The sequence below is a fragment of the Stigmatopora argus genome, chromosome 16 (genome assembly GCF_051989625.1).
Source record: "Stigmatopora argus isolate UIUO_Sarg chromosome 16, RoL_Sarg_1.0, whole genome shotgun sequence".
NCBI classification, from domain to species: domain Eukaryota; kingdom Metazoa; phylum Chordata; class Actinopteri; order Syngnathiformes; family Syngnathidae; genus Stigmatopora; species Stigmatopora argus.
Genome location: NC_135402.1, coordinates 4,859,480 through 4,868,212, shown reverse-complemented (window position 1 = coordinate 4,868,212; position 8,733 = coordinate 4,859,480). Strand labels below are relative to the sequence as shown.

The window sequence follows — 8,733 nt, the reverse complement described above, 5'->3', positions numbered from 1 at the left end:
AATAAAATTAGGAAAAAAACGGGGTATATACACTTAGAATATAAACTTAGAAAATTTGGGGGAATAAACACTTAGAAAATTAAATAACAAAAAACTTGGGGTATATACACTTAGAAAATAAAATTTAAAAAAGCTGGGGGAATAAACACTTTAAAAAATGGGAATAAATACTTAGAATTCCTGCTCTAACATTAACTGAGATCCTTCTTACCTTTAGTCAAAGAGCTGTGGAAATGAATGGCCAGTGAAACATCACCATGATGATTTAGGCTTTTATTTAATTTGGATTTTCAGAAGTACGTATTGTATTAAAAAAAAAGAGTCGAGGGCGTTCCCTGAATGAGGTCACATTGGTGACCCGGAAGTCATACGGACCGGAAAAGAATGAAAAAAAAAGGTTTTGCGTTGACCTGTATGCATGGTTTTGTTTGTACACGTCTTTTCAGGTTTTTAATCGCATGATCTAAACGGCCTCATTTGGGTCAGCTCCAACCAAGACACGTTTGTTAAAGGACATGAACAGAAGTCCACCAAGAAGTTGTTGTTTTTTACGTTGGCCGATTTTTGTGTACTCGCCGCATGGCGAAATGGTAAGAAATGCTCCCGTTTTCTACATTGCAAGCTTCTATAAAGATATAGTTCCACTTGCAGTCATAATATCTCCAAATCAAATTGCGTTTAGTGTTTTTTAATCGTTTCAAAGATCGCGCAAGGACAGAAAAGAAGACGGCTCAATGATGACTTTTCCAATTCGAAATTCCTTTATAGACCATTTGTCATAAAACGAAAATCCGAATTGTGGAAAGACACTCTCTCCAGTAATATTGGTGATATAGGACGACTTGATTTATTTATTTATTTTTGTAATGACCATGTATAAAAAAAATAAATAAAAAAAACACAGTATAGTAAGGCTTTTTTCATAAAAAAACGAAATAGGACATAGTATAGTAAGGCATTTTTCTTATAAAACGAAATAGGACATAGTATAGTAAGGCTTTTTTCACAAAAAACAACATAGTATAGTAAGGCTTTTTTCTTAAAAAATAAAATAGTATAGTAAGGCTTATTTCTTAAAAAACGACCATGTATAGTAAAGTGTTTTTCTTAAAAAAATGACCATGTATTGTAAGGCTTTTTTTCTTAAAAAAATGACCATGTATATTAAGGCTTTTATTTATAAGAAAAGACCATGTATAGTAAGGCTTTTTACTTAAAAAAACGACATAGTATAGTAAGGCTTTAAAAAAAAACATAGTATAGTAAGGCTTTTTTTCTTAAAGTACGACCACGTATAGTAAGGCTTTTTTTCTTAAAAAACGACACAGTATAGTAAGGCCTTTTTTTTTTTCTTAAAAACGACATAGTATAGTAAGGCTTTTTTTCTTAAAAAACGACACAGTATAGTAAGGCCTTTTTTTCTTTTCTTAAAAACGACATAGTATAGTAAGGCTTTTTTTCTTTAAAAAATGACATAGTATAGTAAGGCCTTTTTCTTAAAAAAACGACATAGTATAGTAAGGCTTTTTTTCTTTAAAAAAACGACATAGTATAGTAAGGCTTTTTTTCTTAAAAAAACGACATAGTATAGTAAGGCTTTTTCTTTAAAAAAAATGACCATGTATATAAGTCTCATCTCATTTTCTGAACCGCTTTATCCTCATTAGGCTAGCGGGGGATGCTGGAGCCAATCCCAGCTGTCTCCAGGCCAGAGGCGACGGCGGACATCCTGAATCGGTGGCCAGCCGATCTTAGGGTACAAGGAGACGGATAACGACGCACGCACACTGTATAGTAAGTCTTTTTTCCTTAAAAACGACATGGCATAGTAAGGCTTTTTTCTTTAAAAAACGACTTAGTATAGTAAGGCTTTTCGTAAAAACATGACACAATGTATAACAAGGCTTTTTTCTTTAAAAAACGACCATGTATGGTAAGACTTTATTTCTTTAAAAAAACGACATAGTATAAGTAATGCTTTTTTTCTTAAAAAACGACATAGTATAGTAATGCTTTTTTTCTTAAAAAACGACATAGTATAGTAAGGCATTTTTTCTTTAAAAAACGACATAGTATAGTAAGGCTTTTTTTCTTAAAAAACGACATAGTATAGTAAGGCTTTTTCTTAAAAACGACATAGTATAGTAAGGCTTTTTTTTTCTTAAAAACAACATAGTATAGTAAGGCTTTTTTTTAAAGCGACATAGTATAGTAAGGCTTTTATTCTTTAAAAAACTACATACAATAGTAAGGCTTTTATTTCTTGAAAAACGACATAGTATAGTGAGGCTTTTTTTCTTTAAAAAAAACGACATAGTATAGTAAGGCTTTTTTTCATTTTAAAAAAATGACCATGTATAGTAAGGCTTTTTTCTTAAAAAACAAAAACATAGTATTGTAAGGCTTTTTTCCTTAAAAACGACATGGTATAGTAAGGCTTTTTTCTTTAAAAAAAACGACTTAGTATAGTAAGGCTTTTCGTAAAAACATGACACAATGTATAACAAGGCTTTTTTCTTAAAAAAATGACCATGTATATTAAGACTTTTATTTATAAAAAATGACCATGTATAGTAAGGTTTTTTTCTTAAAAAACGACATTGTATAGTAAGGCTTTAAAAAAAAAACATAGTATAGTAAGGCTTTGTTTCTTAAAGTACGACCATGTATAGTAAGGCTTTTTTTCTTAAAAAACGACACAGTATAGTAAGGCCTTTTTTCTTAAAAATGACATAGTATAGTAAGGCTTTTTTTCTTTAAAAAACGACCATGTATAGTATGGATTTTATCTTTAAAAAAACGACATAGTATAGTAAGGCTTTTTTTTACCTGCAAGCCATTGCATACAATTTGTAATAAAAACTCCCATCTGTGAATTCCCTTTGCACATAATTTGTAAGTTTGTATTTGTAATTTTTGTACAGAATTTGTAAGTTTTACTGCTAGAATTTTTAAGTGTTACTGTTTCAATCAAAACCTCATCTGTGAATTTGATATTTTGATGTTTGATAAAAATGACCATCTAATCTAAAGTATTTCAACATTGTTCTCCCAGAGAGAATGAAGGTTCATTGGACGCCTATGACAGTCAATGGCAGCAGCCGATGTGTTAAATGAGTGCTCTTATTGATGTGTTAAATGAGTGCTCTTATTGATGTGTTAAATGAGTGCTCTTATTGATATTTTGATATTAGATATTTAGATCGTTTCAACAGTATTTAGAGTCTAAATACTGTTGAAATGATCTAAATTTCTGTCTAACTAAAAGTATACTAATACTTTTATTTGTTTGATAAAAATGACCATCTAATCTAAAGTATTTCAACATTGCAAGTTCTCCAGAGAGAATGAAGGTTCATTGGACTGCTTCAATAAAAACACCATCTGCTATTTAATAAATTGACAGTAGATGGCAGTAGCCGATCAGGCGACCAAAAGACCGGCGACAAAAAAGACCGGCGACCCAAAAGATGACGACCAAACTTCCGGGCGACCTAAAGACCGCCACCAAAAGACCGGCGACCAATCGACCGCACACGAACAACAGTGACTAACATTTACACTTGTTTTAATTGTGCCCAAAAGAGGTTTTCTTTACTGTTGTGCTTGGTTTTGACAGCATTGCAACAAATTGATGATAATAAAAATAGAGTTTAGGTATTCATTGAGTTGTTGTTCAAAACAAAAAATAAAGTTGACAGCAGGTAATAAAGCAACGAGTTAGTGATCGTGAAATCGTCCCAAAGCATTCTATTAAGGACTTACAATGATATGCTGTGATTTATTTCACTGGAATTTCTTTCAGTTAGTGGCTTGTTACTCAATTTGTTTCTATCTCTAGCCATCGGGGAGATATGAGATGCTGGGCCGATGATGAGGTAGTAAAACTGTTGCTATTTGAAATTGGGCGACGTGATTTAAAAAAAAAAATGAACAGGTATAGTAAGGATTCTTTTTTTTAAATGACCATGTATTGTAAGGCTTTTTTAAAGACCATGTATAGTGAGGCTTTAAAAATGACCATGTGTTGTAAGGCTTTTTTTCTTAAAAAACTGACCGTGTAAAGCTTTTTTCTTTAAAAAAAAAACTGTATGAAAATGAAAATTGATCATGTAGAGTAAGGATTTTTTTCTTAAAAACAAGACCATGTATAGTAAGGCTTAAAAAATGACCATGTATACTAAGACTTTTTAAAAATGATCATGTAAAATAAGTAAATGTATAGTCTCATTTCATCTCATTTTCTGAACCGCTTTATCCGCATTAGGGTAGAAGGAAACAAAGGAGGATGGATTTTATGTACAAATAAAAAATATTTTTGGTGAGTAAAATGTGGCTATATTCCTAAATAATATTTCAATTGTATGAGGTTATTATTGATGCTTTTTTTATATGTGTCGCATAATACACGTTAGTATTATGAAAACAATGTACTTTTATGTGTCTTTATTTGATACGTATTACCCATGGCAGAGTTCAAAGGTCGGCTCCACCCTTCAAAATGGCGGATGAGCCAGCTGCCAGTCCTTTGGTAGACTGCAGGCAGCTCAGACGTGACGATTTACCGAAGAAAGACCCGATAAAGTTCTGACAGGACACGGTACGTTGTCATTTGGGGATTTCGAAGCCCCAGTTCACTTTTGAAGAGTGCTTTATGACGGTAGTAGCATGCTTCGATCGCGTGATGTGGCCCAATGTGGATGCAGACAGTAAAATGTTTGCAAACAAATTGGCTACATTGCGTTACCTACAGCTCTTAATGTTTCATTCCATTGTGTGTTTCAGTTCCTCAACGAACAAGGATTGCTGAGAAACATCAAGAATGGGGCCATAACAGCCAAAAAGGAGAAACTTGTCGACGCCATAATGAGCTGTTTGTCAGCAAAGTGAGTCTTTTTTTTAAATAGTAGTTTCTATTTACTATATCCGTGTAATCATTAAATATCAGCTTTCGGTATTCACGGCTTTGCTAAATTAGCTTGTTTTTCATTATGATACATTCCAATTTTGAATGAAAACACTAACTGGCTTGGCGTTGATATTTTTTTTTTTTTAAATAGCAACTTGTGTGGATAACTCACACCCACATAAATGCCATCAGTGGAGGTGTAAGGAATAAACAGTACACTTTTATAGAATATAGACATTTCCCTTCACTTTCTTAAAGGAAGACCTCAGGGCTTGGACCTTTTAATTTTTTTTATTTTAAATGCGTTTGAGACATTCAGTCAACAAAAGCGCAGGGGCCATTTTTCACTTGAGTTTAAACATATGATAAAATAACAATTTTCCCTCATTATAGGTCTCCAAACTGGTCCTCGAGGGCTGCTGTGGGTGCAGGTTTTGGTTCCAACAGATCCAACATTAACAGTTTAACCAATGGGGTTTTCTGCTGAAAAAAGAATCACCTGAATGCAATCCAGTGATTGGACTATTAGGATACCAGATTGGAATGAAAACCTGCACCCTCCGCTGCCCTTTCTGGAATAGTTTGGGGACCACTGGTCAAATTGGTTAAATGAGCAATTCTATAATCATGCTGTGTTTTGTAGAGGTTTAAAGCCACGGATGTACACGGTGGAACAGGTGAGAGCTGTCAAGAAGTCAAGGCAAAGGTTGTGGACGATGTAGGACCCAAGTGTTTCAGGTTATTTATTTTCTTGTAATGTGTACTAAACCTACTTATTGTGTATCTTGCTTCTCTGCAGTGTCCACCCAAGTTTACCAAATCAACGCTGAAGAAAGATGACCAGACAAACTTCCCCAAAAAGGGTGACATTGCTGGATGGCACACTTTTTGACACCAACATCCCCTCAGGTACTTGTCATTATAGAGCAGGTGTCTCCAACTCTGGTCCTCAGGGTCCCTATCCAGTATGCTTTCCATATCTCCCACCACATTTGAATCAAATGATCAAGATGTGATGGAAAATAAACTGGACAGGGGCCTTCAAGGACTGCAGTTGGAGGTTTCTTTATTTTCTTGTAATGTGTACTAAACCTACTTATTGTGTATCTTGCTTCTCTTCAGTGTCCACCCAAGTTTACCAAATCAACGCTGAAGAAAGATGACCAGACAAACTTCCCCAAAAAGGGTGACATTGGTGGATGGCACACTTTTTGACACCAACATCCTCTCAGGTACTTGTCATTATAGAGCAGGTGTCTCCAACTCTGGTCCTCAGGGTTCCTATCCAGTATGCTTTCCATATCTCCCACCACATTTGAATCAAATGATCAAGGTGTGATGGAGGACATGGAAAATAAACTGGACTGGGGCCCCCTCTTATAAAGACATTTTTAAGTTGCCCAATATTTTTTCCTCCTAGGCCTTTAATATTGTGTGACTTCTTTTGCAGTGGGATGGAGGCCTGTTGACTGAGGAAAAGAGAGCCTTTCTGATGTTGGTAAAACATAACTTTTTTTTTTACTTAACTAAGTCTAGTGTGTTGACCCTCTTTTTTTATTTTCCAGAATGCCAAGAAGAGATTCTTTGTCCATGAACAGCAACACATATTGAAATGCTAGCTGGCTTATGTGGAAAAATAAAAGTTCTTGAAATGTACATTTGCATTCTTTTTTGCTAGTTATATGAAGAAAAAAACAAGTGGCTTGACATTTGAAAGTTTTTATTCAAAGGTACACATTAGTATGGACTGTCTTCTCGACAAGATTAAAACATGTTGAAATTTTTCTAACACTTAGGCAAAAAACAGTTTTTTATTTAAAACAGTCAGGAAAAAAAATGTTAGCAATTAAAAGACTTAGAAAAATTTCAACAGCACTTATAATAAAAAAAACTGGGTTTTTTAATTATAAAAGACTTAGAATATAAACACCAAAAAATTAAAGGAAAAAAAAAGACCATTGAGGGTCTTGGGTCTTTTTTCTCCAAGTGTTTTAACAAAGACAAATGACACTCAAATCTCTTTTATTAAAAATTCTGACTGAAAAAAAGAAGTGAGATCCTCCTTACCTAAAGGATCTGGTCACCATGAGCCAGAACACTCTGGACTTCACCTAAGAGGAGGGAGAGTAAATTTAGTCAATAAAATAGATCTGGATGAATACTTGGATATTCGACAATAAACTAACCTCTCAGAAGACTGCGTTCAGAGATGAGGCATCACTTGGAGACCCTCCAAAGTCTAGACCTGATGTGTGCAAAAAAAAGAAGAAGCAAAAGTTAGCATATTTAGACACTGGAGATTCAACAAATAGACTTACATTTTTGTTGTTAAATCTAGTTTTACCTTGATGAGAAGACCAAAGATGATGCTAAACGGGGGAAACTTCATTTAACAAAGCTATTTAGGAGTTGCCAAACAACTAATACAGGAAGAGAAATCTTCCAGAGTTCAGAGACGCCGCATCATCTTCAAGTGGGCACCCTGGGAAGATCACCTGGACATGGACCTGATGTGTGCAAAAAAAAAAAGAAGCAAAAGTTAGCATATTTAGACACTGGAGATTCAACAAATAGACTTACATTTTTGTTGTTAAATCTAGTTTTACCTTGATGAGAAGACCAAAGATGATGCTAAACGGGGGAAACTTCATTTAACAAAGCTATTTAGGAGTTGCCAAACAACTAATACAGTTCAGAGACGCCGCATCATCTTCAAGTGGGCACCCTGGGAAGATCACCTGGACATGGACCTGATGTGTGCAAAAAAAAAAAAAAGAAGCAAAAGTTGTCATATACAGAGACTGGAGATTCAACAGATGGGATTAGTTTTACCTGTAACCTCAAGGGTTTGAGTGTCCTGGGGCACACGGGAAGAACTGCATCTTGATTTAACCAAGCTATTTGGGAGTTGACAAACAATTATTACATGAAACAGAAATCTTACAATAAATGATCAAGATAAAGAATGAAAATAAGTTAGTGAGTGATCCGTGCTAATTTCCCTTTTCCAGACAAGGCGATTAAATATACAGACTGAAGTTAACAGCTAGGACAAAGTTGGCTTAACAACTTTTGATTAAAATGATTTGTTTAGGACTCGCAGTGAAAACTATCAGTACATACATCATTTTGGAGTGAGCCTTTAGCTAACAAACTGTCCGTTGATATCTCGGCTTTGTTTGAATCCACTAAAAGTCTTTCTACACGACTCGAAAATGGAGAAAACAGACTATAGATTTCTTAGTATTAACATCAAGACGACGCTTGACGTGGTCAAATGGAAAGCGTTGTCGTGACGCTAATGCTAAGATAGCTTGTCACATGTGGCACAGAGCCCAAACGTAAATTGTCGACGGTGCGGTCAACCTGGCATTAAACTTACAGATTTGTTGGCGGTTTTGCTCAATTGATTCCTAAAAAATCTGCCGGTAGCGTGATAAAAATGCACTTAGGCCAGTAAATGGCTCGACGCCTTACCTCGTTGGCGTGCTTACACGGCCATCAGCATAGACACGGCTGTTGGAGAAGACGAGGCACTGCGCATGTGCTTGATTTATACCGCTGCCTTGAAGATAGGCCACGCCCACATCGCCCCGCCATATTGAAAGTGGAAAAGATGGTGGCTTGCTTACTGTGCTCCACTAGGTTAGGTGCTTTGTCTTCCCAACTCGATGTCTATGTTTTGAAGATGACATTCCTCCCAACTCAATGTCTATGTTTTGAAGATGACATAGTATAATGGTCATGATTTTTGTGGTCTTGATCCTATAAAACAGTGTGTCTCATATCATTATCTGTAATGCCGTACTTTTTTTTAAAAACTG

The 8,733-nt window shown here is 35.1% G+C and overlaps 1 protein-coding gene and 1 long non-coding RNA gene across 9 annotated transcripts; one reads left to right on the top strand and one right to left on the bottom strand.

Moving 5' to 3' along the window:
* The first annotated feature begins 394 nt into the window (after positions 1-394).
* LOC144090589 (peptidyl-prolyl cis-trans isomerase FKBP3-like) lies at positions 395-6,565 on the top strand. 8 transcript variants are annotated; one of them, XR_013305444.1, is made up of 9 exons: positions 395-590; positions 1,668-1,794; positions 4,474-4,600; positions 4,786-4,886; positions 5,553-5,615; positions 5,709-5,818; positions 6,032-6,141; positions 6,360-6,403; positions 6,475-6,565. XR_013305444.1 is itself a non-coding variant. In XM_077622209.1 (7 exons), exons 1-5 carry the CDS (start codon positions 4,655-4,657, stop codon positions 6,070-6,072), a joined length of 246 nt encoding a protein of 81 aa, XP_077478335.1. In that variant the 5' UTR covers positions 4,627-4,654; the 3' UTR covers positions 6,073-6,141; positions 6,360-6,403; positions 6,475-6,565. The 8 variants fall into 8 exon arrangements, 5 of the variants coding, with proteins under 5 accessions (XP_077478335.1, XP_077478336.1, XP_077478337.1 ...); XR_013305445.1 differs by lacking the exons at positions 395-590; positions 1,668-1,794 and adding an exon at positions 3,261-4,321; XM_077622209.1 differs by lacking the exons at positions 395-590; positions 1,668-1,794; positions 4,474-4,600 and adding an exon at positions 4,627-4,660 and having other exon boundaries at positions 5,553-5,586; positions 5,709-5,772.
* A 233-nt stretch (positions 6,566-6,798) lies between these two features.
* LOC144091016 (uncharacterized) lies at positions 6,799-8,542 on the bottom strand. Its single transcript, XR_013305576.1, has 6 exons — positions 8,387-8,542; positions 7,742-7,806; positions 7,516-7,659; positions 7,254-7,416; positions 7,096-7,154; positions 6,799-7,020 (listed from the first exon to the last, which is right to left on the bottom strand). It is a non-coding gene; the product is annotated as an uncharacterized LOC144091016 (long non-coding RNA).
* Between the last annotated feature and the right edge of the window lie 191 nt (positions 8,543-8,733).

What these genes read in the sequence shown, in the direction of transcription:
- LOC144090589 (XM_077622209.1), top strand. An exon ending in ATGAGCTGTTTGTCAGCAAA is followed by an intron (nt 4,887 to 5,552) that starts GTGAGTCTTTTT and finishes TGTGTTTTGTAG; the next exon opens with AGGTTTAAAGCCACGGATGT. An exon ending in GGATGTACACGGTGGAACAG is followed by an intron (nt 5,587 to 5,708) that starts GTGAGAGCTGTC and finishes GCTTCTCTGCAG; the next exon opens with TGTCCACCCAAGTTTACCAA.